Source organism: Acartia tonsa, chromosome 9 (genome assembly GCF_053477335.1).
Source record: "Acartia tonsa isolate MP-2025a chromosome 9, ASM5347733v1, whole genome shotgun sequence".
In the NCBI taxonomy this organism is placed as follows: Eukaryota; Metazoa; Arthropoda; class Copepoda; order Calanoida; family Acartiidae; genus Acartia; species Acartia tonsa.
This window is the reverse complement of record NC_137268.1, coordinates 27,604,121-27,631,943: the sequence shown is the minus strand read 5'-3', so window position 1 is coordinate 27,631,943 and position 27,823 is coordinate 27,604,121. Positions and strand designations below refer to the sequence as shown.

The 27,823-nt window shown below is 31.9% G+C and overlaps 4 protein-coding genes across 4 annotated transcripts; 2 read left to right on the top strand and 2 right to left on the bottom strand.

The window, feature by feature from the left end:
• The first annotated feature begins 970 nt into the window (after positions 1–970).
• LOC145328667 (uncharacterized) lies at positions 971–5,935 on the top strand. The gene is made up of 10 exons (XM_080172448.1): positions 971–1,045; positions 1,232–1,330; positions 1,580–1,636; positions 2,036–2,120; positions 2,463–2,714; positions 3,699–4,644; positions 4,715–4,763; positions 4,963–5,073; positions 5,295–5,418; positions 5,626–5,935. The coding sequence occupies exons 2-10, from the start codon at positions 1,262–1,264 to the stop codon at positions 5,631–5,633; spliced, it is 1,701 nt and encodes a 566-aa protein (XP_080028574.1). The 5' UTR covers positions 971–1,045; positions 1,232–1,261; the 3' UTR covers positions 5,634–5,935.
• A 3,340-nt stretch (positions 5,936–9,275) lies between these two features.
• On the top strand, positions 9,276–15,200 carry LOC145328664 (trypsin-1-like). The gene is made up of 11 exons (XM_080172446.1): positions 9,276–10,050; positions 10,976–11,032; positions 11,366–11,401; positions 11,611–11,692; positions 12,470–12,509; positions 12,667–12,760; positions 13,290–13,365; positions 13,512–13,624; positions 14,022–14,075; positions 14,740–14,826; positions 15,046–15,200. Exons 2-11 carry the CDS (start codon positions 10,994–10,996, stop codon positions 15,142–15,144), a joined length of 720 nt encoding a protein of 239 aa, XP_080028572.1. The 5' UTR covers positions 9,276–10,050; positions 10,976–10,993; the 3' UTR covers positions 15,145–15,200.
• Positions 15,201–15,719: 519 nt separating this feature from the next.
• Positions 15,720–19,286, bottom strand: LOC145328666 (uncharacterized). The gene is made up of 5 exons (XM_080172447.1): positions 18,471–19,286; positions 17,747–17,885; positions 17,162–17,272; positions 16,102–16,168; positions 15,720–15,898 (listed from the first exon to the last, which is right to left on the bottom strand). Exons 1-5 carry the CDS (start codon positions 18,540–18,542, stop codon positions 15,835–15,837), a joined length of 453 nt encoding a protein of 150 aa, XP_080028573.1. The 5' UTR covers positions 18,543–19,286; the 3' UTR covers positions 15,720–15,834.
• A 4,847-nt stretch (positions 19,287–24,133) lies between these two features.
• Positions 24,134–27,059, bottom strand: LOC145328663 (lipopolysaccharide-induced tumor necrosis factor-alpha factor homolog). Its single transcript, XM_080172445.1, has 5 exons — positions 26,704–27,059; positions 26,289–26,421; positions 25,908–26,012; positions 24,993–25,059; positions 24,134–24,244 (listed from the first exon to the last, which is right to left on the bottom strand). The coding sequence occupies exons 1-5, from the start codon at positions 26,767–26,769 to the stop codon at positions 24,187–24,189; spliced, it is 429 nt and encodes a 142-aa protein (XP_080028571.1). The 5' UTR covers positions 26,770–27,059; the 3' UTR covers positions 24,134–24,186.
• Between the last annotated feature and the right edge of the window lie 764 nt (positions 27,060–27,823).

Sequence of the window (27,823 nt, the reverse complement as noted above, 5' to 3'; positions counted from 1 at the left end):
AGTCATTCTATACAGCTTCAAATTAATTCTAACTAGGATTTAAATATTTTCTTGCAACTTTCAATTAGGGGTAAATTTTACTATATTACATAAAATCAATGAAAATATTTTAATTAAATTACTAACTCTTTACACCAGTAATTATGATTTTTAACATGTGATTGAAAAGGATAATTTATTAACTTTACAATAGAGTTAGTAGGTTAGTATATGTATTTTAAAAAATTAATCTCCAACATGTATCAAATAAAACTAATTAAATTCTTTAACAAAGTTCTTTGATTTAATATGAGTTTTTCACTGTTTCAATTTTCACATATGAACTAAATTTTTTTTAAAGATCTCTATAGCTTCTTCTAGGCCTAGAAGTTTATGAAGTCGAATGTAAATTTAAAATATATAATTTGCTTCACTAAGAGGACACTCATTTTTTTTGAAAAAAATAGTTTAGGATTTGAAATTAAATTACTTTTTGATAAAAATTAATGATCTTTAAAGGTATTGATATTCTGATTAAAATTTATTGCTTTTAAAATAAAGACTTATGAGTAAAGTAAAATTATTATTATTAATCTAAAGATTGAATTTGTTAGCTGAAAATAATTTCATAACATTCCTCCTCCTTTTACTGTCTTGGAAACTATATTTCTACTTTTACTTTGCTATGCTCCTAAAGGCTTCTAAGGTCAATTAAAATAGGTTTGGATATAATGGTGATTCATCTTAGGAGGATGGAGGTACCCTGCCCTAAAGTATATAAATTGTAAGAACCTTTTCAAGAACTTTTGGAAAGTTTTACTGTGAAAAAGATTCAGATTTGTGGTTAGCAAGATTTCTCAGTAAAGACAGATAAACTGACATCATGTTATTTCTATATAAGGTTATTGATTGTAGTGTTAATTTAAATGTAATGTAATAGATATGACATCAAATTTTGCATAACTTTTTAAACTTTTTGCATAATAGAATTAGTTACACCTGTGTGATTTGACAAGGTTTTGCTTAACCTTATTTTACAGTGCTGATTAAGTTTGGTCAAAGCTGGGTAGGTCCTTGAATAATAAACATATTTTATAATTACAATTTTTTTTAGGTTTAACAAAATTAATAAAAATATTTGTGAAACAATTTACATTACACAAATCTACCTTCCTTTTTTATACAAATATCTGAGAGCTTTTTTGTGCTATTACAAAAGTATGTTTTGTAAATAAATAATATTTTATTTCAGGACTTAATTGTCCCTAAGAAAGTGAGCAGTATGTTGGTCAGCAGTAAACTTACAGTGACTGCTACCAACCTTGCACTAACCCTTGTCCTTATCAGCCAGGTTAATATTCTGCACAACAAATATTATTATTAGTAAATTATCTAATGCAAAAATGTTTTTAATATTAAATTTAAAGTTATGTAAACTTTATAAATCATGTTATGATGTTTCATTTGCAAATTCTAGTAAATTTTAATGAAATTTTATTAGTGAATAGTTTTTAAATACATTTATTATTGTATAATAAATGTAATGCATTGGATATAATCTAGTATTAATTTTTAATATTTCATTATTTTTTTGATTTAGGTGCAAGGTTATGTGCCATATTTGCCAACACATGATGCAAACTCTAGCCTAATTAAAGTTAGTAAGATAATTGAAAACATAGTACTGTTTTCAATCTTTTTTGGGTTTAGTCCCTTTCGTGGCAACGCACCTTAAGGGGCAATTTTTTTGTATATTTCAAAGTAGCTTTTCTCCTATTTCTAGCCCCTGCGGAGGGCTCTAACCCTGCAGGGCCAATTGCCTAGCCCTGTGGGGCAATCACCTAACCCAATATAACCTAACCTAACCTAAAATAACCTATAAAAAGCCATTTTAAAAATACAAGCAATCGCCCCTTAAGGGGCGTTGCCATGAAAGGGACTATTCCCCTTTTTTTTAATTAAAGAAATATTCAAACAAAAAGAATAACTTAGTGATTTCTTTCATTAAAGTATTAAATGCTTTAAGAAATTTTTTACTTTCAATATTTGATGTTAGGTTATAGACAGAATAAACCCCTCAGACTTTTTGATAGTGGAAAAAGAAGGAGATGTTTATCATTGTACTGTTTTGGACTCTGAAGGTAACTTTCCCTTTTTATATATTTTATGTTTATCCTAGCAAAAGAGATGAAATGACAGACCACATCTTAGATAAGATGTGGATTGGTCAGGAGTAGCTTTTTGAAACCTTTCCATTTATTCATCTCTAACAGTAACCAAGCAAATTTTACTAGAGCATTACCTGATAAACTGACTGACTGGTATATGGAGTGTTCACAAAACTAAGCTTTCATTAAAATAGCATCTCAGAAAATCATGCTTTCTCTAAATCATTTCTGTAAGAATTGGAAATTTGGAAGTATAGATTAGTTATGCTACTATATAAAATTTCAAAATTAACTTTGCTTTACTTGCAACATCAGCACCACAGCTTGACTCTGAATCAGAAGAACCAGGACCAAATGTTCCACATCTTGTGACAAGTGCCCCAGAACTTGCGACAAGTGCCCCAGAACTTGTGACAAATACCCCAGGACTAGTGACAAGTCCTCCAGATTTTCCTGGACTTGTTTTAACTTTTGCCCCACCTGAAACGACACCACCGGCAACTACAGCAGCATTCACTTCTGGTCCTGATACAACACCAGCAATCCTAGCTACTGAGGCTACAACAGGTCACTTCTCTTTTATTCCATCATTCCATTATTTTGTACATTAAATATTTCTTAATAATCCAAATTCTAATAATTATTATCTAAACACTAATTTCCTATTCTATGTGGTAATAAGGTTTGATTTGTCAGTTAAGATCTTGCTAACCTCTAAACCATTGTTTTTAGTATTTTAGTTAGACTATACGTACATAGGGCTTTCTAGGCTTCATTTCTTCCCACTTTGAATCCAGATATCCTAGGAGCCCCGCTGCTATTCACCTTAAAAAGATTTTGAAAATATTAACATTTTTCTTTTCTAGTTAAAAAATTAAAAAGGAAGTGATTTTGTCTCATTGAGCTTGTGTAATGCCTTTTCATATTTAGTTATCTATAATACAAAGTAGAACGATGTTTGTTTGTTTGTTTTTCTGTCTGTTTTTCTGTCTGTTTGTATCGAAGGATCTCGCTAACCGCTGAACCGATCGGGTTCTCCTTTACAGGGTAGCTTCTCATGGGTCCCGGGAAGGTTTATAACTATTTTCTTGGGGTGGTGGGACACCCCCAACCCCCCCCCCCCCAAAAAAAAAATGAAAATTACCCCCTCCCCCCCCCAATTTTTTTTTTAAAAATAAAATTAAAATAGTGGGATCGACTACCCCCCCCCCCCCCTAGAGGCTAGGGGCGAAGCCGCTAGTCTATAATACAAAGTAGAACGATGTCTGTCTGTTTGTTTGTCAGTCTGTCTGTCTGTTTGTTTGTAGCAAATTGGTTGTACGAAAAATTGGTTTGATCAAACCTCTTGGGGCAAAGCCCCTAGAGGCTAGGGGCAAAGCCACTAGTTTAGTATAAAGAAGTGGACACTGTTTTTTGTTTGTGTTTCTTTAGCTTTCTTAGCTTAAAATCTCTCACCTTTTATCATTAAATTTCTATTCCTGGGGTTTATTTTTTGATATTTATAATTCTATAGATCTATCAACTTAAAATATTAAAAAAAAAATTTTTCAGAACAATTAACAGGAACAAATTACTTTACATGTTCTTGTTCTGGATGTGTCTGTATTGGTACAGACTGTTCTTGCACTATTTGTAACTGTCAATACAGTTCTACTACAACTACATCAACCACTACAACATCAACAACAACAACCACCACAACAACTACGTCTACCACAACAACAACCACTACTACAACCACCACCACAACAACTACCTCAACAACTACTACAACCACAACCACCACCACAACAACTACCACAACAACTACTACAACCACAACAACTACAACCACTACTACTACAACTACTACAACCAGTACAACTACTACAACCACTACAACTACCACGACCACCTCAACTACTACAACCACTACAACTACCAGTACTACAACAACCACCACAACAACTACCACTACTACTACAACCACTACAACTACAACGACCACTACAACTACTACAACAACTACAACTACAACGACCACTACAACTACTACAACCACTACAACTACTACAACCACCACAACTACAACCACCACCACAACAACCACGACCACTTTAACTACTACCACAAGTACTACAACCACATCAACAACAACATCTACCACAACTACCACTACCACAACAACAACTACCACTACAACTACTACGACCACTACAACTACTACGACCATTACAACTACAACAACCACAACAACTACTACAACAACTACAACTACTACAACCACCACAACTACAACAACCACAACAACAACATCTACTACAACCACATCTACCACAACAACAACTACTACAACAAGTACCACCACCACATCAACAACAACCTCTACAACAGCTATTTCAACTTCAACTACAACTGAGGAAGCTACAACTACACCTCATGAGTGTGATGACTGTAACTGTAATATATGGATGAACCCAGATGGTGCATCTGCCATAAAAACAATTCAAACACCACTGTAAGACATTTTCTTTCAAACAATTATAATATATATTTATTTATTCTTTACTGCTAACAATTATTTTCAGGTATCCAGATAAATATCCTAACAATAGAGATTGTGCATGGTATATTAAGGTAAAATAATAGTTGTTTTTTCCTGTATTGCTTAAAACTTTGAATTATCTGCTGGATTAAAACCAGTTCTGAACCATACTGAAAAATCATGAATTGTATCAAATTATATAAAGATTTCTATGAATATAAAAATGTACAATCATAATCATATCTGCAGATAGCTATAAAGAAATATTACTAACAGTCTACAAAATTTAAGACCAAAAAAGATGCTACAATAACAATGGTATTTGACAGCTTCAATGTTCAATGGTCAAAACAATGTACAAAGGATTATATGATTGTTGGAGCTATTAGAAAATATACAAGGGTAACATTTGTCTATTTTTTATAATATATTCCAATGATCACAAAGGTATTTAAAGTTCCTTTATACCTCCCTTCTTTGCTTGGTTTTTAAAAATTTTCTAAAGTTCATTTTAGTTTTGCTAAATTCTTAATAATTCCAATTAATTTACCAAATGCCTTTTTATGTTTGATAACGAATGGTTATTTTATTTTGTTTGTTATTATTTGAATTTTTTTAATTAGGTCACCTTGTGTGGATCCACAATTCCCTCAGATATGAAATTTAAATCAAAGAACAATGTAATGAATATCAAGTTCCATTCTGATGCATCAATAAGAAAAGCTGGCTTCAAAGCTGTCTTAGTAGGTAAGATATTCTCAAAAAAAAAATTTGAAAAGTTAAATCTCCTTCGCCAAAATTATAAAATTAAGGGGTAAGATCTTTATTTATTAGATGTTTAGTTTTTGCTATAGAAAGGACATTCAAGTATTGCTACAAAAAAACCTTGCATTAACAAATTTTATTCCATTAAAGTAAATATGTTCATAACTAGTTTATCAATTCTAATTTCAGCAAGCTAAACATGAGGATTGAAAGATGTTTGGAGAATATACCATGACAAATAAACATGCATTATCAATATTCTTTACTATGCACTAATCATACTCTGAAAGTATTTATTTGATATTTATTGTTGCTGAGGTTTAAGTAGATTTTAACATTGAGTTCTTATGCCTATTTTGTCTAGAAATCAATTCACAAATAAAAATTGGCCTGGTTAAAATCTACAATTCTGTACCTAAATTATTCTAACTGAGTTGTGATACCAATCTTTATTATTATGTTTTAATTAGTTGAATTTTATCATTGTTTGAAATTTTTTTGAAGACCAAATATTTTATTTTAATAAAGCAATTAAATATGGTCCAATTCCTTTATCCAACAATCATAAATTTCAACCTAATTTTAGTTTTAAGGGTGTTTTCATATTTACTATTGTATTTAGAAACATTTGTTAGTAAAGTTCTTTTTAAAAAGAACATTCTTCAAGTACAAACTACAATTAAGTACAATTGTTTTTTATGAAAACTTTAGTTTGTAAGGAAATTTTCTTTTGTTTAGGACTAACATATGTGCTTAAAAACAATTCTAAAGGCTTAGCTGTATGTTAGTTCTATTAAAAAAGAAACTTTAGATTTAAGGAAGTTTGTTTATAGGTAAAGTTATAATTCATCATTTATTTTTTTAAATCACTGCTATAAATTTGACTAATTTGAATTAAGCTTTACCTATTTTATAAACTTATTAGTTTATAAGGGATAATGATTTTATATTGTTACTGTATAGATAATTTTTTAGATTTAAGGACAACAAAAAATAAATTGATATATTAAAACAAGCCTACAATTTTTATTAATTGGATAGATTGAAGTTAGAATTTACACTGTCTAAAACCTATCACATTCTTGATTAATCTCCTAAACAAATACTTTTAAAACATTTACTTAAAGAATTAAAACCAAGAGTTTAAATAAAAATTTAAATACTTTTACAATTAAGTCAGATATTTTAGAATAAAATTTTTTGCACATTTCATCAACTATTTATTAATTATTTTTTTTCTGTAAAATTTAAGAGAAAACTTTTTAAATAATTACTTCATTCCATGCAAAAATACTTGGACTAATTAACTTTTTTTGTAGTATTAAGATTTTTCAAAAAGTATCAAACAATAAAAAAGTTTGGTTTTAGGCATACAAAGAGAATACAACCTTTTTTATATATTATAGAAAAAGAAATAGATTAGTTAATACAAGTAGAAATTATTCTTTCATGCCATACCAAATCAAATTAAGACTTTAATAAAAGTATTATTAATTGCATTTGAATTGTACCACCTAATCATTTTCAAATCATTTTTTTATTTAGACAACTTATTTGTGCATTATATTATGGTTACCCCCTAGTTGAAAATTGGTTGAATAAAAAAAAACTTCTTTGGTAGAAAGGTTTAACACTTTTGATGTTAAATAAACTTGATTGGAAATTGTTAAAAGGTATTAATTACAGTTTTTATTAATTTAACATGAAAAATACAATGATGACAACATCCATAAATAGCAAAGCATAGACATTTAAAACATTCAACAAAATATCTAAAAGTCAACTTTGATGTTAAAGTTAGAAATTTCAGAATCCAATTTCAAATAGCAGTTGAGGAAATAACATATCCTCACGAAAATCAAATCTCCCCTGTAGCATACATGACATCATACGGACATATTATTGCTGACAGTGAGACAGACAGACAAACAAACAATGTAGAAAGTGAATGCACTGGCTTATTATATAGGAATCTACACAAAAAAAATTTCAGTCTTATGGATTTAATAGAAGCCTCGATAATCACGTTTTCTCTAAAAAATTAAATAACTATTAAAGCGTTACTGACAGACCGTCGGAAAAAACAATTAATCGACTGAATGCGCATAGGCTATATAAATCTTCATAAAAATGTTATCTTTATATCTGAAATGAGAGCCAAAACGATGAACGGACAGGCGGACAAAGAAACTTATTGAGTAGCGAAGCTAATATTAAGTAGCACTTGTTGTGTGACAGGTGTAAAATATTTCTATTCATCAAATCTTTTTATTTAACTTCTTTTCATGTAAAAGTTCAAGTTTTAAGTATTTTTAATTGAGGTTAATTATGATAGAAATAACAAGTTGGCGTCGCACATTGCATTTATGGGTGTGAGAATTAATTTACAAATTATACAAATTGTTTGTTTTTAAAAACTCGTAGAATTTTTTATGAAAGTTTGTTCATACAAAATTGCTGAAAAATTGTCCATCTTTGTAACCTCCCTTAAAGCTAAATAACGTATTATATATTTAGATTTACATTGAAAAACCCCAGATTCTAGAGTCCAAGTAGTTTACTAGGGCAAATAACTACTTTAATACAAATTCTAAGTTGAATTAATATTAATTTTTTTTAAACTCGTTGTTTTATACATTTTAGTTAATAAACTTTAAAATATACAATTTAAATCTAGAAACGGACTTCTTTAAAAAAGGGAGCAAGCAGTTATCATATACAGGATAAGACAATGGATGATAATTACCCCCAAATAATGATAATCAAAAATATCCCAGATGTAGATTAAAATCATTGTTGGAAAAGTTTGGAAACTCTTATTAATATGTACATAAATCAACCTAAACCTCCAAAGTTTTGACAAAAAGTAGAATGGGTTCATAATGGGTGGTTTATAACTATTTTCTTGGGGGTGGGACACCCCCAACCCACTAAATAAATGAAAAATCTCCCCCCCAAAAAAATTCTTTTAAATCTAAAATACGAAAAATTGGTTTGATCAAACCTCTTAGGGCAAAGCCCTAAGAGGCTAGGGGCGAAGCCGCTAGTTTTAAAATAAATTGAAAGTAAGATTTTTCCCTATGCTTTATTACTGCGGGAAGCCTTAACCCTGTGGGGTTTATCTTCGCGGTGTTATAACACTACAGGGCTACCCAGTAATAAATATAGTGGGTGTGGGGTGTATCAGTACTCAAGAGGTTATTTTGTGTCTAATATCCCCTCCCTTTCTGATTAACACTTAACACTTAAACATAAACAAAATTAAAATTGTTCTTAGAGAAATAAGAATTTAGAAACATTTGTTTACAATCCCAGGAATCAAGATTAGGCAAATGTGGAAATTAATCTTATAAATAGATTTTTTTTACAGTTTTAACGCACTTTTATCATGTTGGACTTATCCTATTATTTTTAAACTTTGAAAGGTCATTCTTTTACCTAATGATACTATTTTATAACTTTCTAGAGTAGGTGGATTGTCTTAGACATAACAGGATCAAAAATTTATTGTTAACAGACAAAAGTCCTCCTTAATTAATAAAAAGGGCGTATTTTTTCTCATTATTTACTAAATTTGGCTGCAAGCTTCCAGTCAAATGCGCTTATTGAGTCAAACTGTTGTTAATTATACTAAGCGTTTGTTCAAAATTAAGGACAGTTTGACCTAATAAGCGCATTTGACTGGAAACTTGTACCAAATTTACGAAATTACAGGGGAAAAATTATGCTCTTTTTGTAATTTTTTTCAGAACATTTATATATCTTTTTTTTCTTAATGTGTGCTACTTTAAGACAATAGAAACTAGAAATAATTAAAAGTAAAGAAAATTTATAGCTTTAGTTCTTATTTAAACTTCAAACACTAACTTTAATATTTTTTTTCAGATATATAAAATAATTATCTTAATTGCCTTCATTCTTTTTAAAGACAATCCAAATGAATTATTTATCTTTTGTGTAATTAGCCATTAAGAAATATTAAAGTTTGAAATTTTATTAATAACTTTTATAATTTAAAACCTCATTTTGTAATGAAAAACATGTATCAAACACAAATGTTTTAAATTGATTTATTTCCTAAAATTCAAAAATCTAGTGTAAAAAGTCGGCGATACTTTTTAGAATTTACTTTGTCAGTTAGTTGGAGGTTTTTTAATTATAATTAAAGGAAACAGCACAGGCAATATCAATTATTACAATATCCGTGTAAAATTGTTTGAATACATGTCAGCCATACATGATTTTTCAGTATTGCTGAGAACCGCCTCTAATATGTTATTTTCCAGTATGGGTTCGAAACCGATTTAAACCGGTGTTCAGAAATATTTAAAAAAAATCAAAATTATGTATAGCATCGTATTACAGACAATTTTCTACAAACAATAAAATAAAAATCATAAAATTTATACCAGTTTTGTAAGCCCGGAAAGTTCGCTCCATTAGGCTAACAAAACTGGTTTTTATCTTATAATTTTTAATTTTACTATACACGGAAAGCTGTCAATAATACGATGCGATAAATAACTATTGTATTGTACAGGTTGTACATGTGGTAAGAAGAAGGTTGGCACAGAGAACAAGGACACCAGAATTGTGGGCGGCGTAGATGCTGAGGTAGCAAGGGTTGCTCAGGGATCTAAGGGATAAGACAATGGACGATAATTGATGTAAATCTTCAATGATGATACACGAAATAATCTCTCCTGTAGATTACAATTAATGATTGAGACGGTTGGACTCTCAAATTTATAGACAAATTAATCAAAATTCAAAATAATCCCCGAAGGTTTTAGTCAGAATAACAGCCAAAGACAATTCAACGGTTCATTAGACATCGAAATCTTAAGCTACAGACAAAAAAAACCTTAGAACTTTATATAATATGCTATATTTTAACTGACCTATAAAAAATGAAACCTTTTCTATAAAAAAATAAATACTTGAATAACCTTCAAATAAACATAGTTTTTTTATGACTTTTTAAGAACAAATGTTTAATAACTACTATTAAGTATTATATCAACCTTATTTAGCGTATAGATACAATTAAGAAGTTTCGTGATTTAATTTATTAAAATTGTTTTCAAAAATTCAAACAAAGCTCTTATTGTTTTGGAAAGGCAACCAATTCGGAGTTATATATAGGACAATAACGTCCTTCCTCTACCCCTTTCATTATTATTTTGATATTTGTTTTTGGTAGCACATTGATATAAGCAAAAGAAATGGATATCAATATATTTTGTTATTATTTTTATATATGCTTTTTATATAATATATATTTGGTGCTTTGAAACAAAATGAAATTTTAGCGCTGTTAAATCTCCCCCCCTCCTAACCTTTATTTTTGATATAATTGCAAATTTCCCTTTGTATAACTTTTGCGGGTAGCCCTAACCCTCCTGTGCCATAACCTGCGGAGCTACCCAAAATAACCTAACCTAACCTGATATCACTGCTCAAAAATAGAAAGGGGGGTTTAACATTGCTCAACAGCAAGGATTGATTAAAAGCGCCCATATTTTGTTATATTTCTAAGGTCAACGAGTGGCCATGGATGGTAGCCATTTCATATTCAACAACAGGAGCAGGAGCTGTAAGTTATTTTCAATCATTTATATTCCACTGTGGCTTCAAAACCGATTAATGTCCAGTGGATAAAAACCGGTTCTCAGCCACGCTGAAAAATCATGTATCGTATCGTACCCAGTTTTCTACGAATATAGAAATGTACAATCATAATATTAAAAAAAACAGTTTTTAGCCTGTGCCTTCGGCATCTAGTGGCTAAAAAATTGTATATTTTTATATCAGCGGAAAGCTGTTTATAATACGATGCGATAAATATCTATTTCAACATTTCACACCATCCTAAATTATGTCATTGATGTGTCATACTGAATTTATTTAGTAATAAATTTTATTTAAGGCCTACGGATGTGGAGCAAGTCTTATTTCTGCAGAGGTAAGTTTAAAATTTTTCAGTTTTTTTCTAGAATTACTTTTGCCATTATTTAATACCTATATTTGCGACAACGTCTACTACACAAGAACTCCCTTTTTTGCTATTGAATTTTCTAACATTTGAATTATCTTACAAAGGTATGCAATGTTGTTGAAAATTCTTAAATTAATTGAATATAACTATTAAATGATACATATTTTTTTATGTAGTGGATAGTTACTGCAGCTCATTGTTTCTATGATGACAGTGCAGTTCAAACTGTTTTCCCAAGTGGTATTACTGTGGTACTAGGTAAATATATCTATAATACAAAGTAGAATGATGTTTGTCTGTTTGTACTGAAGGATCTTGCTAACCACTGAACCGATATGGTTCCCCTTAACAGGGTGGCTTCTCATAGGTTCCAGGAAGGTTTATAACTATTTTGGGGGAGGGTACCACCACCCTCCCAAGAGAAATCACAAATAAATCGGAATTTTTTTTTACGTAAAGACTTCAACGCAACATACAAATAATTACATATTTGAAATAAAAAAAAACATTTAAAGTGCCACTAAAAACCTCTAGGGGTGTAGCCAATATCTATAATACAAAGTAGAATGATGTCTGTCTGTTTGTGTGTTTGTTTGTAGCGAAGGATCTCGCTAACCGCTGAACCGATCGGGTTCTCCTTTACAGGGTAGCTTCTCATAGTTCCCGGGAAGGTTTTTAACTATTTTCTTGGGGGGTGGGACACCCCTAACCCCCCCAAAAATGAAAAATACCCCCCCCCCAAAAAAAGATTTTTTTTTTAAAACTAAAATTAAAATAGTGGGGTCGACTACCCCCCCCCCCCCCAAAAAAAAAACACCCCCCCCAAAAAATTTTTTTTTCTTTTTTATTTTAAATCTAAAATACGAAAAATTGGTTTGATCAAACCTCTTGGGGCAAAGCCCCTAGAGGCTAGGGGCGAAGCCGCTAGTTATTCATATAGCAATAAAGTTCAAACTATAAAGAGGTGTTTTTGCACATTTTCTCTAAAAACAATAAATCTAAATATTCTTAATATTTAACTAATCTTAATTTTAGGTGACCATGACAAATCATTGGAAAGTGATACAAACATCAAGTAAGTTCTTACTAATTCTATTTTTCCATTTCTTAGGACTAATAATCTTCAGAATAAATCTGCAAGTTTCAATACTTATAGACTTAGCTTTTGGGAGAGAACTATTTCCAAATCATAAGATTTAGGCAAAATTATCATGCAATATTTTATGATTTAGGATAGTTCAGTATGTAGACAAAATAATCATTCACCCCGATTACAATCATGCTCTCACAAAAAATGATATTGCTCTCATCAAGATGACAACTAAGGTAAGTTTTTAGATTCCTTTTTTATTATATCAAAGTAGTTTGGATATTAACATAGAGTTTGGTAAAGACACTTTTTAAACTATTATATAAAGTAGTAAGCGTTTTTTTTCTGTCCCAAAGGATCTCGCTTACCGCGTAACCGATATTGTTCTCCTTTACACTGAAGCTTCTTATAAGTCCTGGGAAGGTTTTAAACTATTTTTGGGGAGGGAGTCTTCACCCCCCTACCCCCCCAAAAATTTTTTTTTTTACTCTTTTGAAACTCATATTTAAAATGGGATAATGTCAATTTTTCCACCTCCAACCTTAAGTGCCCCTAGAGGCTGCTAGGGGCGTAGCCACTAGTTTAAAGATATAATTACAAATAAATACATGAGAAATTCTCCACACAATTTAGAATTTCTGTATAAATAAAATAAGGGTATAAATAGAGAATGAGATTTATATACTGAAATACCAAACATTGAAGACTGTAAAGTAGCCAAATTAAATGTCTTATTTATTATTTAGTTGGTTTCCATTATTTCAGGTTGATCTTGATATTTACACCCCTGTTTGCTTGCCTTCACTTAATCAAGTGTTTACTGGTGATTCCTGGGTTTATGGTAAGTTTTATCTTAATATACTACATACTTTACTAGTGGCTACCTATAAAGGCCTATATGGCTTTCACTTTATAACAGTCATTGTTAATCCATTTTTTATGCTTATGGATGCTGTCATCCTTGTTTTGATATCAAGTTTATTCTAGGTTGGGGCACCTTACAGTCCAGTGGATCTCAGCCAAATATTCTTCAAGATATTTCTCTACCAATTATTGACACTACACTATGTACAACTATCATGGCTCTACAGAGTGTTGATGTAAGTAAATTTAGAATTGTCCAATCATCTTAAATCAGCTAAGTATATTGTATAAAGATTAATATTAACCTCTACACTAAAGTTTAAATGCTTGTATGTAAGTATGTTTTCTTCAAACCTTTCATAAAAATATGTTTTCTTGTATTCATTCAAAACCGATTAATATCTGGTGGATTAAAACCGGTTCTCATCATCATTATGTCTAGCATCGTATTATATCCAGTTTTCTATGAATATAAAAATGTATAATCATTAGAACCAGTTTTTTTAGCCTGTGCCTTCGGCATCTCAGGGTTAAAAGAACATTGTACATTTTAATCCGAGGAGAGCTGTGTATAATACAATGCGCGAAATAACTATTCTTCAATCCTGTCATTTTATTCCTTTTCTTGTTTAGATTTACCCAGGTATGATTTGTGCTGGAGGACAGGCTGGAAAGGATTCTTGCCAGGTAAAATATTAAGATAAGAATAATAACATGACAGTTAGAAAAAAAAATTAGTTGTTTATGTATGACTGGCTGTTATGCCCTTAGAGGCCTCTAGGGTGCTTAATTTGGGGGGTGGGGGGGGGGGGGAGAGAGGATGGGAGGAAGACGCCACACACTTTTAATTGTAGTTTTAAAAAGAATAAGTAAAAGAAAAATTTTGGATTATCTTTTTTTCTAGAGGCAAATTCTGTTATGAGAATGGTGGTAACCTCCACCCAAAAAAAAAACTATAAAACCCACCAGGACCTATGATTGAGAAGCTACCCTGTAAAGGAGAACCATATTGGTTCAGCAGTTATCGAGATCCTTTGGTACAAACAGAAAGACAAATAGACATCCTCATCCTGTTACTTTATTATAAGAATAGCAGCAGAATAAATTTAGTTTTTTTTCTAAGGAAATTACCTAAAATCTAAAAATATGTTAGAAAGGTTATGTTATTCTTTATTCCAATATATTTCTATTCTTGATTTTAACAAATCATTAAATGCTCTTTAAATCTCGCTGTTCATATTCATATCCATGAATTTTTTTGTGCTTCGCTGCTTATTAATGTTGTCATCCTTGTTAGGCACTCCATCAACTTTAACCAGGAAATAACTGGAAAAAATAATTACTTATTCAGGGTGATAGTGGTGGCCCAATGACAGTTGCTGTCAATGAAACACATTATCTGGCTGGAGCAGTCAGCTTTGGTATTGGTTGTGGAGGGGTAAGTTGCTTTTTCAACATTAAAACATGGACTTATTTTCAAATATATGGAGTATATGCTCTAGTATCCTACTATCTATAATTATCATATATTACAGGGAGGAATATAATGATTATATGCTATAGTATCCTACTATCTATAATTATCATATATTACAGGAGGGATTATATTGATTATATGCTATAGTATCCTACTATCGTTAATTATTATATATTACAGGAGGGATTATATGGAGTATATGCCCAAGTATCCTACTACCTAACCTGGATCAATACACAAATCAGTGGAAATGGAGGAGCTGAATATTGCCCATACTAAATATTTAATTGCTTCTTTTCCATATTTTCTTACAAATAAACGTTTGGACTTTTGAATTATTTTGTATGTTTTTAGTAGCGAAGCTAATCTATAATCAACTTTTCTGTCATAGGGCCATCAGTCAGTCAGTCCCCTATTTTGAATACTGAAAAGTAAAAGGACCTTTTGGCTTTCTCAATTCCATTATGAACAAACTGCATTGGAATTAACCTGAATAGATTTGAGGTTAGGGACAAGGGAATGATATTCTGACAAACAACTCTAATGGAAAATTTCCCCACTACCCCCTTCCCTTTTTCATCCCCTTCCTTCCCACCCCTCTTCAGTTACATTACAAAAACAAAATATACCATCAGATACTTTATAAGGTTTCGTGATTTTTGTAGAATTGTTGTTTAGAATAGCTACTCCTGATTTGAGGTTTGGTTGGGTCAGATACCGGATTTCCGGCTGATTTCTAATACCGGATATCCTGCCTAGCCTGATATCCAACCCAACCCTAATTTGAGGTATACCTTTAAATATTCAAGCTTCACACAAATATGAATAATGTATTATATTTAGTATTATGAATATTTATCATATATATTTTATTACAATCAAATAATAAAAATAATTATTTAATAATTTGTAAATTAATCAAAGTTGAATAACAAAGGTCAAAATTTTAAAATATCCAAAGCATCGCAGCTACTGAATAGGCCTGTGTTTTCCAACCATAGCTTTGCATTGTGGACAGTAGTGGGTGTATTCCCTGAAAATAAAAAAAGATATATCAAACGCAAAGATTTCATGAAATTAAACATGTTAAAATTGTCCTATTGATTTCAAACTTTTCATGATGATTTCTAATTGTGATCTATGAAGGGGTAATTCTGTGCAGCATCATCGGGGATGTACAATGTACATCAATTTATTGGCTGTTGTCTTATCCCTTTAGATCTCTGATTTACTTACTTTAATGAATCCATGCAGAAAGGAATAAGACAACATCCACACACAAACCCAACCAAGGTTATTATACCTGAAATAAAATTATAAATTCAGACACGTGACATGTAGATGTGGTGATGCATCTTATCAACCTTTTCCATCACCTAACCTGAAGATTGCCTATGAGGACGGGATGTACCACAAAATATTATTTTGGTGCATCTCTGAACCAAATTTTGCTTCATTGCTGCGCATGATGTAAATAGCAACCAACCTTTTGATTGCACGACCTTTGTCTGGAAGTCCCGACTGCGCATAGTAATGAGTTGCGCCTGTTTTGGAAGAAGCATGCGTTTTGATGCGTTGTTGGGCCGAGATACGAAACTATCAACCTTCCCTACAACAAGCGGATGCGCTACATACGTATTACGCCGCAATCGCGGGTCACTTTCCCACCCTCTAAGGATTCACACTTTCTGGTGAATCTCTTTGCACGCACTGCTTAGCACATCACAACATAACTGTTATTAACGAGCAAGATTTCCTGAAGTTTTAACTGTTTTCTAAGCTAAAGTTTTCTGAAGATAAGACCAATTCAGATTTCAGGTAGAAAATTTTGCCTACCGAAAATAAAAACCAGACAATTAAACCAACTAAAATTCCTGTTTGTTTTCTGCATAATTTTTGAATACATAGCACTTTTGGATAATGGAAAGAAAACAAAGTAGCGGGTTTCGTCGTATTTTCGCAGTAGTTTTTCTCCTATTTCTAGCACCTGCGGGGCAATCATTAACATTCACCCAACCTAAAATAACTTAGGTTAAGTGCTACTGTGAAATTACGACGAAACCCGCTACTCACTTTTCTTTCCACGATTCAGATTATCTGATAAAATTGTTTTCTCGTATTCATTCGAATCCGGTGGATAGGAACCGGTTCTCATCAATACGACAAAACTATGTCTAGCATCGTATTATATCCAGCTTTCTACGAATATAAAAATGTGCAATCATACATTCTATATCCGCGGAAAGCGGTTTATAATACGATGAAAGAAATAACTATTATTACATTAAAACCTTACCACAAGCCATCCAAGCAATGATTGATGTCTCTTGGTGTACCTCAGTAGTCATCACTGTTCCACAGTTGCTACAGGTTGTATTGAAGGATTCTTTACCAACTCTTCGCATTCCTAAATTAACAATGAAGACATGAATGGATATTTTTTCAGAATCTGATGAAGTCAATAATTAAATGTGTGCTTGTTCCACTTTTTAGTGGTGTTTAAAAACATGACTTTAGCATCTTTCATAGAATTCCTTTGAAAGGGTTTTGATCAAGCAGGATAAGCAATAGTAATTTTTGGTATCTTTGAAGGATGTTTATTTTTAGGTATTCGTTTTTAAGTTATTAAGACCAATACAATACAGTCTGGAATTTATTTGGTATAGCCAATTAATGTAAAAATACCAATTTTTTGAATTGGTGGAATAAAGCATAACAATTAGAGCACAGGGGAATGCCTAGGGACATGCTGAAGCAAAAAGAGTTGTTAGTCTGTAGGACGTTTGGCCGCGTAATCATGCACATCCCTATCAAGATTTGGATCAGAAATATAATTAGAATAGGGTCTAATTAAATATTAGTTTTTTTTATCTCTAAATACCTGTAGCATTATAAGGTGGACGAGGTTGTTGACTTTGTACAGGAAGCCCAGGTTGTTGCTGTTGTGGATAGGGTTGTTGTTGTTGAGGATAGTAGGGGTTGTAGGAGGGGGGTTGTCCAGGCAGGGGACTTGTCCATCCCTAGATAATACAGATAATTTATTTCCTCAGCTTCCACTAAAGAAAGATAGATACTTGATTCAAAATTTGGTCGTTTTAAAGGCATTAAAAATTATACAATCATATACTATGTCAGATGCGTGGCATTAATACTAAGAACAGGAAAAATGCCTTGGCCCTAGACAAAACAGGCGCAACCTTGCAGCTAGTACTTATAGACATAGATTTGTTTAATCAAAGGGATTGGTTGTCTGCTATAGTTATGGTGGTTAGTCACTTAAGTCCTACCATAAAGCTATGGCCCTAATACATTGTATATCAAACGTCCCCTTTAATTTATTAATCGGTTAATGGTTATTCATCGCATCGTATTATACAGTTACCACGGATTTTAAAACAAAAAATTTATGATTAAAACCAAGTTAGCCCTGAAAGGCTGAAGTCCCCCGCTAACAAAACTGGTTTTAATTCTATAAAATGCATTGTAATATCTGAGGAAAATAGTCAGTAATACCATGCTATACATGATTTTTTAGTATGGCTGAGAACCGGTTCTAATCCGGCGGATATTAATCGGTTTCGAAGCCATAGTGGATCTGGATTTACCTGATTTGTAGGTTGGCCTTGGTAGTTAGGTGCTTCCCCAGGGTAGGGAGGGGGGTATTCCTTCTCCATCATTTATTTTTTTGCATTAATTTTATCCGTCTACAATAATAAAGGGAGGTATGTTGTGCTAAAATTTCGTAAATGTGTGTGCTTTAAAGCTTTAAATAGTAGGACGATAATATTCACTTAATATGTGTATTCCTTATTGGAAAGAACTATAAATTTAAAAAAAAAATTTAGTGAATATTATCGTTCTACTACTGTTTTTAAGCCTTAAAACTCACACTTTTACGAAATTTTAGCACAACCTACCTCCTTCTTTATAAAAAACTTTGGGACAAATTTCCTTATTTCCAGGGATCTTACGGGATACGATAATGGATGATAAACGTCTTAGATAAAATCACTTTTATACCAAAAAGAACGCCTAATTATTAAAAAAAAATCATATATTTGAAAGCAGCCGTTAGACAATCATGGAAAATGAGTTTTGGAGAAGATTTGCAATTACACTGTGTTTTTCTTAAAGTTACAAAGGTTTTGCTTTATTTAACCCATTTACCATTGACAGATATTAATAATCAATATCTTATTTTCTTGATTGGCTTGGGGAGTTTTGTTTCAGAAAAAGTTATTTCGCAACTTTCAACATATTATACCTCTAAAAATTCTCCACAAGCTAATAATGGATATAAAATATTGAAAATTAACTTCTGTTAATGGTAAGTGGGCTAAATTTAGCAAACTTTTGTTCCTTAAAAAACAGTCTAAATAAGGCATTATCGCATGCGGATTGTTCGAGGGAAGGTTGAGAACTGCTAAAATTGAAGGCAGTTAACGAATTAGAGTCTTACTAATGGTTACTGAAGTTCATAACAGCGAAGCTTATCTAAAATTAAGTCGGTAACGGTTAGACCTTTTCATTTAGACATGTTAGAATTTCAATTGTCGTATCGATTTCAAAAATTCTGTGATGATTCCTATAACAATTTGGTACAATTAAAAAGAAGCGTAACAACTCTATAATCGTTACAAGAAAGTCCGTACGTTAATCTAAAACATGCGGCTTTTTTTTTTACTTTTTTGCAAATTTTTCATGCATGTCCTGTATATAGGCCGTTTGGTAAATAATTTCCGATAATTTTACTTAACATTTTGTTTAAACTTAAATATTTATATTCTCTTTTTTCAGTTATGACACTCTACGAAAGTTTGTCCACCAGTTCGGCGCATCGCTTTCATGGATTTTGGCATCCTTGCTTATTTATTATACAGCGTCCTTTTTTTCAGCTGTGGATTACAAGAATTAAATCTAACCAGTTTAAAATTTATGGAATTAACTACATACCTACAAAATTTTAAATGCATCTTTATCAGAAAACATTTGCCATAATTATTTTTTTTTTAAATATTTGCGACACAAATAACAAATAGCTTAAAGGTTAATATTAAGATATGGAATGTTTACACTCAAGAGAAGGGGATAATATAATATACAATTGTATCGTATTATAGGTAGCTTTGCATGATTATTAAAATGAAAAATTTTAAGGCTAAAATAGTTTTGTTAGCCCCGAGGGTGCCGAAGGCTCGGCCTAAAAAAACTGGCACTTATTATATGATACTTTGTCTGTAATACAATGCTATAAATGATTTTTCAGTTTGACTGAGAACCGGTTCTAATCCAGCGGATATTGATCAGTTTCGAAGCCATGCTGGAAATCAATTTACAATCCTTTCTTTCGCTGAATATTGACAGGAAAGCAAAGACAATATTGAAAATTTATTTCTAGTATGGCTTCGAAACCGATTAATATCCCATGGACTATAACCTTACTAAAAAATCTTATATTACAGACAATTTTCCAGGAATATCAAAATAAAAATCTTAAAATTTACAATAGTTTTGTTTGCCCGGAACTTTGGCCCACAGGGGGTAACAAAACTGGCTTCAATCTTAGAACCTTTAATTTTAATATCCGCGGAAAGCTGTTTATAATACGATGCGATAAATAACTATTATCCTATCCTTAGTTATAATCACTACAACAATATAGTTTAGTGCAAAAGTAAAGGTGTTTAGCTATTACTAATACACAAATGTTTTCACGGATTTTCTACAGAAACAAGGATAACAACATCCATAAAATCGAAGCAATGGAATGGTAAAACAAACAAACGTTAAACTTATCGAGTGTCACAACCGAATTAGCAGAATATTTAGAAATAAGACTAACCAAAATTGTAAGTAAATTTGTATCAAAACTCTTACATAATTACATTTTTAGGACTAGATTATAGAGATGCTTTGAACAGTCTGTGTAACTTAGATTCAACAGCATCAAGGGTCATAAAATCTAATAATATCTACATAGACGTCCAAGGGGGGGGGGGTAATAGGGCGATTACCCCCTCCCCCCAAACGAATTTGGGGGTGCCGTAGGCACCCCCAAAATTTTTTTCATTTTACCTCCCCATTTAAAATTTACCCCTACCCTGGGGGTGCCGTAGGCACCCCCAACCATTTAGGAGGGGGTAAATACCCCCCCCCAAAATAAAAAATCTCTAACAAAAAAAAATTTTTGCGCGCTTCGCGCGCATTTTTAATACTAAATTTTTTATAAAATTTAAATTACCCCCCCAAAAAATTTTACCCCGGGGGTAAATTTTGGGGGGGTTAACAAATTTTACCCCTGCCAACAGATTTCAGGGGGGGTAATTACCCCCCCCCCCAAGCAAATTTTACCCCCGGGGTAAAAATTTTGGGAGGGTAAAAAAAAATCGCTATTTTACCCCCCCCTTAAAAAAATTTTACCCCCCCCCCCCAAAAAAAAAGCTTGGACGCCCCTGAATATCTACACAATCTGTATAGCACCAAGTAGTCTAGACTGATCATTATAAAGGAAACTGGACTTTAGAGCAATAAAGAAATCTAGACTCTGTAGGGTACAGTTCTTTATGGGAAACCAACTTTGAAATATAAAAATAAAATAATGCTGTTTAAGACCAGACAGACTAACATCATATTAAATTATTTAATCATAGAGAAGCAGCGCTGCATATAAAAGGTAGAGATAAGAAGTGAATCATATGACAAATTCATAGAATAATTTTATGGCTGAATCGTTTAGAGTAAACTTAGAATAGACTATCAGTTTTTGCAATGCTAGAAATTCATATATGAGGTACGTACATATGTCCTTACAAAATAGTTAAAAATTCTAAAATTTTCATTTTATTTTCCGCGGAAAACTATCTATAATGTAATCTATAACATATTTATTTGGGCATCAGAAATATATTGATAAAGATATAATTTAACTTAAATTACTATAACAATAAACAACCTAAAACTTAAGTTCTGCCCGGGTGACCATTACGTAACTCAAGAACCAGTATTTTATCAAATTAAAACATTTAGCGAAGCTACTCTATAATTCACTTTGTCCGTCCGTCAATCCATCCGTAACGCTATGGGGGAAATGGGATTTACTCAGCTCCTATAAAAGATAGAATTCTGAAATTTTTTGACAACATTCCCATCATTAAGGAGCACAATTGACCATAAAACATCATTGGCGGTCGGACCGCTTTTTAGCAGGTTTTAGGCTATTTCTATATTTTTCTCCATATCTTTAGTGTTTATTAGTGTGGCCCAAATGAAGGTCTAAATTGCTTTTCAATGTGCGGAATGTAAAAATAGGTTATGTATTGTTTGTAGATTTTAGCCCTATAATTGATTTTAAGAAAAAATCTATTGCTATCTCGTCAAATGCATATTTATTTTCACCTTTTCTTCCCCAATTTAAGAAAGCCTTACACCAGATATAAAGCAAAACATCAAATTTTCTGTCTGTTTGTTTACAAACATTGAAATAAAATATTAAAATCACCAGGAATAAACATATGAAGAAAGAAAGTATACAAATTTATTTATGTACAATTACAATAATTTGGGAAAGCTGATTCATACTGCAAAATCATTGAAGAAATATAATTAAAGATAAGCCTTACTCTTTATTCCAGGTTTAATAAAAAACAATTAAATTATTTTTTGCAATATTAATTTTTTTATTACTATGCTTTGTTTTAAAGTTGAATATGAGAAAAAGTACAGGGTGCGTCACATAAATCGGGACATTTTTTAAACGGCCATAGCTCAAAAACTACTTGACCAATCAGGACATTTGACCCCAATATAGAAAGCTTAGGTAATGACCTTTTAGCACAAAAAAATCTTTGGACGAAGATACACGTGTACACCGAGCTTGCTGAGCATGTGTTCAACAAGGCAGATTCTAAATGCGCCGGTGGTTTAATCTGGATTCTCGACTAGGGCCCACTAAATCTGACCTTAGCCCATCTTTAGGTGAGGTAGAGTTATGCAACTTGATGGCGATACTGTTAGATACATAAGTAAGACACTAGAAAAGACTAGAGCTCTCTATCTGAAATGGCTTGGCCGTAGTACTCCAGCAAAGTGGAACGTGGCATATTTTGAGATGTCAAAAACGTCAAAAATCGTGAAAATTCATGAAAATTTCTCGGTTCTTGATTTCAGGGACCCATAAGGAACTTTAAAACTCATTTTAGACTATGGGTTGCGCTGACAATCCTAGTTAATACTTCATGCCATTTCCAAAAAGGTAAAGAACGTCGTTCTAGCTCAACTGTGGTCCTAATGAGAGCCTCCGGTCTTAGGGCAGCTTGAAAGTTGGGCTACTTTGAAGCATGCACCAATAGACGTGCCCATGCCACAAAGACCTCCCTCATTGCCACTATCAAGGAGAACTACGCCAGCTTGGACAGGTACATTTTGACCTGGACCTGCCGGCGGTTGAGGAGGCGGGTAGAGGCGGTGATTGAGGTTGGCGGCGATTTTATTGAATAATCTACTAGTCATATACCTATTTTGCTTCCCAGTTTTTAAAATTCAATAAAATCTTTAAAATTGAAGATTTTATGTTCATTTCTTTAAAAATTACAAAATGTTCCGATTTATGTGACGCACCCTAATTTTGAAAATTTTTTCAGTTAAAGATATCAAAATTAAAATTCCCGTCATTTAAAGAAAACAACCATGAAGGCCAGACTGCCTTTTTATCAGGTTTTAGGCTATTTTTATATTTTTCACATTTTTCTCCATATATTCAGTGTTTATGGTCCGATTTTCAAAACTTTTTCAATTATAGATATCAAAATTAAATTTCCCGTCTTTTAAAGATAACAACCATGACGGCCAGACTGCCTTTTAAGTAGGTTTTAGGCTATTTTTCACATTTTTCTCCATATCGTCAGTGTATATTGTCTGATTTTCCTAATTTTTTAAGTTAAGAATATAAAAATTTAATTTTCTGTCGTTTCAAGAAAACAACCATGGCGGCCAGACTGCCTTTTATCAGGTTTTTGGCTAATTTTATATGTGTTACATATTTCCCCATATATTTGGGATTTTTTTGATCCAATTTTCAAACTTTTTGGGTATCAGTATCAAAATATGTTTTCCCATTGTTATGAGCATTTTTATGTAATTTACTTTGACCATCGTTATATTATGATGCCCTTAGGATATGGGAGAGGAATAAACTTGAAGTCAATAAGAACCTTACCCAAAAAAGGTAAAAGATATTAACAATTCATTTTATAAACATTTTATAAATATCTATTAGCAATATTTATTTCTAAGTCAAGAAATACAAATATCACAGGAGTATGTTTAAGGTCTATATTTTCCAACCAGGGCTTTACATTGTGGACAGTAATGTGTGTATTCCCTAAAAAAGTAAAAACTCTTAAAAACTTGGCGAGGAAAGTCAAGTTTATTTTAAAGCATATTGTTTAGTCATAAGGTCTTATAGAATGCCAAAAATTTCAAAATTTTAAAACTTGCATAGAATGATGTGATATGACAACAGGCTACAAGCTTGTTCATAAGGGGGGGGGGAAGTTTTGACACATTTGCGTAAACAGTAAGTATAGGCTTTATCTTTGGACTGAGAGGATAGGTTATTAGGGATAAAATCATTCTTATATGATGAACTTCCCCCAGATTTAAGATTTTTTGGATAGGCCTCCAGGATCCAGAGCTCCAGGCCTCCAGGTCCTCTCTGTACAGGTAAAAATTTAAAAAATATTTTTTTTTTGAAGAGTTAGAAGTCAACCTATGAAACAAAATATGCATATTTTTGAATGTTATTCACATATTTGAAGAAAAAAAATGCATATTTTGTATCATAAGTTGACTTTTAACTCTTCAAAAAATTTTTTTTTTTTAATTTTTACCTGTACAGAGAGGACCTGGAGGCCTGGAGCTCCGGAACCTGGAAATCTATCCAAAAAATCTTAAATCTGGGGGAAGTTCATCATATAAGAATGATTTTATCTCTAATAACCCATCCTCTCAGTCCAAAGATAAAGCCTATACTCACTGTTTACGCAAATGTGTCAAAACTTCCCCCCCCCCCCTTGTTAAAAACAATTATCTTTTTAAGTGTTTACTCTAAGTTTTTTTAATTTACTTACTTCAATGAATCCATGCAAAGTGGAATGAGACAACATCCAAGAAAACAGCCAATTAGCACCAATACACCTAAATTAATTAGAGATTATTAGTCAATTTGATTGTAGCACTGCTTCAAGTAAAAACATCTTCCATGAAGGTAATTTTTAAAATCTAAATTAATATCAAAAATATTTTTAATCTAAACAAACGATCAAAATTTATGTTAACTTTTTAAACAATTTTTTTGTCTATAGTTCTTTTCAATAAGAAATACACATATTTGGTGAATATTATCGTTCTACTACTATTTTTAAGATTTAAAACACACACCTTTACGGATTCTACTAGAAACCTACCCCTTTCTTTCTCACTTATACTTTTTACTAAAAAGTATGCTTTAATGAGCGTACTCAGAGATAATTTATTAGGAATTTAACTTAATGCACATATAAATATAAACCATGGATAAACAACTGTTTTATTGCACAATCTATGAATGGAAGACTTAATTAAAATGGTGATAAGTTGCTACTATTTATTGTACTAGCGGCTTCAGGTCTTCACCCCCGAGCCTCTAGCCTTTTTTTTTGTTTGGGGGGGGGGGAGGAGGTTGGAGGTGTTCCCTCCCTTTAAACAAAACAGCTTAAAACCATCACAGGACCAGTAGGTATATTTCCTGATAAGTTGGGCTGAATCAGTTCAGTGGTAACTGAGATCTTAAGCTTCAGACTGACAGACAGACAGACAGACATCGTTCTACTTTTGTATTATAGATGACCAAAGGCATTTCTATATTCTATAACTTTTTATGTCATGCAAAATGAAATAATGATTATGGGTTAATTTTAAACATTTCTAGTATCTCAGAGTGTTAAAAAGCCCAAGAATTAATGCCACGTTATTTTATGATGAAATTTATTGATCAAAAGCCTTACCAGCAGCTGCCCAAGCAACAATTCCTGTATCTACATGCACTTCTGTATTCATTACTGCTCCACAATTGTTACAAGTTGTGCTGAAGGATTCTTTACCAACTCTTCCTAATAAATAAACAAATAATTTAATTAAGATATGCATTACCTCTGTATTAACTACCTTATTTGTTAATAAGAAAGTCATGTATAATAGACACATCCAGTATCTGACATCAAGATACCTTATTTGTTAATAAGAAAGTCATGTATAATAGACACATCCAGTATCTGACATCAAGAAACATTTAATCATAAGACCAACTTACTTTTTTATGTCAAATTGTTGAACAGAAATTTACTTATTTTTAGCATCGATCCTCTGTTTGACAATTTTAATAATACCTGTAGCTTTATATTGTGGGTGGAATTGTTGAGGTTGGCCAGGAACTACAGGCTGTAGGGGATAGGATTGTTGTTGTTGGGAATAGTAAGGGTTGTAGGAGGGTGGTTGGCCAGGTTGGGGGCTTGGCAATCCCTAGTATCATAGATAGATAAATAATACTGTCCATAAATTTTAAATAAAACTACTTCTAAATACATATGGATAAAAATTAAAATCAATATTTGAATGTTTACAACAAAAAAACTGAGTTTTCAATTTCGAGAAACAACTAGAAGGAAAATGAAAAAATAATCATGGGAGAATTTTCTCTGTAAAACTATGCATCAACTTTATAACTGAATGAATTTGCTAATTAAATATTGAGAATTGATTAGTGTAAAACACTAATTGATTTAATTTAATGTAAAATTGTACTTGATTTGGAGGTTGGTCCTGATCAACTGATTGTCCATGGTGTGGAGGTGGATAATTATCTGCCATTGTTTTATACTTCACTTTTTATCTTTATTTCTACACACAATAAAGTAAACTAAAGAAATATAAATTGAAATAAGCATTTAGGATTGTATGTATGTTTATACATAAATAGAGTAGGGGGAATTCCTTGGCCCATAAACATACACAGTTAGGACTTCTCAGACAAAGGTTGTGCAATCAAACAGTTGGTTGTCTGTTACTAATATCAAACACAGGGCATTAGAGTATTGCAACGCATTACAAGCAGATCCCGTCCTTGGGTTCTCTAGATGATCACTTGATACCAAAGGAAAATCGCGCCATTTGGGGGAACCAGTATAGTTTACAATCAAATTACCCATTACTTCCTGTAATATATATCAACGAATGATATCTTAGATAACATCCATCAATACATTGTCAGGCAGGTGACGAAATCGAGTCTCGACTAAAACCTCGTCATTACTACACAAGTTAGAAATATTTCCAAATGATACTGACAGAATCATGACAAGAAATGTTAAGAGTATGCGCATTGCCTTAGTCTATAAACAGACGCAAATCATTACCAAACACTGTTAAGACATCAATATTACGTAATAACTTAAAAAATAACAAAAACCACAGTATTAAAAAATGGTTTGAATTAGACTAACACTAAATTTTCTTCTTTTTATGTATTACGCAACTTTTGGTTCAATAGATAATCGGACAATGGACTAATAAAAGTAAATAAGTTTTGCAGTATTTTTAAGGGGGATAAAAGCATTTTTTGGCGCTTAACCCCCTCCCCCCCTAAAATAATAGGCTTGGACGTCCTTGGTTGCTAGATAGGAAGGGTACCCAAAGCTTTAAAGACACGTCCTCTCAATTGCTGGCTTAAAAACTTGCAGTTTCTAAACTTTTCAACCAATAATTCTGATAAAGTTGTTAAGTAGCTGCGCTACAATAATTTTATTTTTCTGCATAGAATTGTGCATTACATAACCAAAGAGAAAAATTCTAAGGAAATGGTCAATAAATTCATTGCTTTACATTTTTCTATATTTAATAGGGTTGGGCCGGATACTTTTTTGGC

Coding starts and splice junctions, on each gene's coding strand:
- LOC145328666 (XM_080172447.1), bottom strand. CDS start 18,542: ATGATGGAGAAGGAATACCCCCCTCCCTACCCTGGGGAAGCACCTAAC. Junction 17,886..18,470: donor AAGGCCAACCTACAAATCAG/GTAAATCCAGAT, acceptor TGTATTATCTAG/GGATGGACAAGTCCCCTGCC. Junction 16,169..17,161: donor CATTGCTTGGATGGCTTGTG/GTAAGGTTTTAA, acceptor ATTTTATTTCAG/GTATAATAACCTTGGTTGGG.
- LOC145328667 (XM_080172448.1), top strand. CDS start 1,262: ATGTTGGTCAGCAGTAAACTTACAGTGACTGCTACCAACCTTGCACTA. Junction 2,715..3,698: donor AGCTACTGAGGCTACAACAG/GTCACTTCTCTT, acceptor AAAATTTTTCAG/AACAATTAACAGGAACAAAT. Junction 5,074..5,294: donor CTATTAGAAAATATACAAGG/GTAACATTTGTC, acceptor TTTTTTAATTAG/GTCACCTTGTGTGGATCCAC.
- LOC145328664 (XM_080172446.1), top strand. CDS start 10,994: ATGGTAGCCATTTCATATTCAACAACAGGAGCAGGAGCT. Junction 11,693..12,469: donor TGGTATTACTGTGGTACTAG/GTAAATATATCT, acceptor TCTTAATTTTAG/GTGACCATGACAAATCATTG. Junction 13,366..13,511: donor TGGTGATTCCTGGGTTTATG/GTAAGTTTTATC, acceptor AGTTTATTCTAG/GTTGGGGCACCTTACAGTCC.
- LOC145328663 (XM_080172445.1), bottom strand. CDS start 26,769: ATGGCAGATAATTATCCACCTCCACACCATGGACAATCAGTTGATCAG. Junction 26,422..26,703: donor AGGACCAACCTCCAAATCAA/GTACAATTTTAC, acceptor CTATGATACTAG/GGATTGCCAAGCCCCCAACC. Junction 26,013..26,288: donor CCCACAATATAAAGCTACAG/GTATTATTAAAA, acceptor TTTATTTATTAG/GAAGAGTTGGTAAAGAATCC.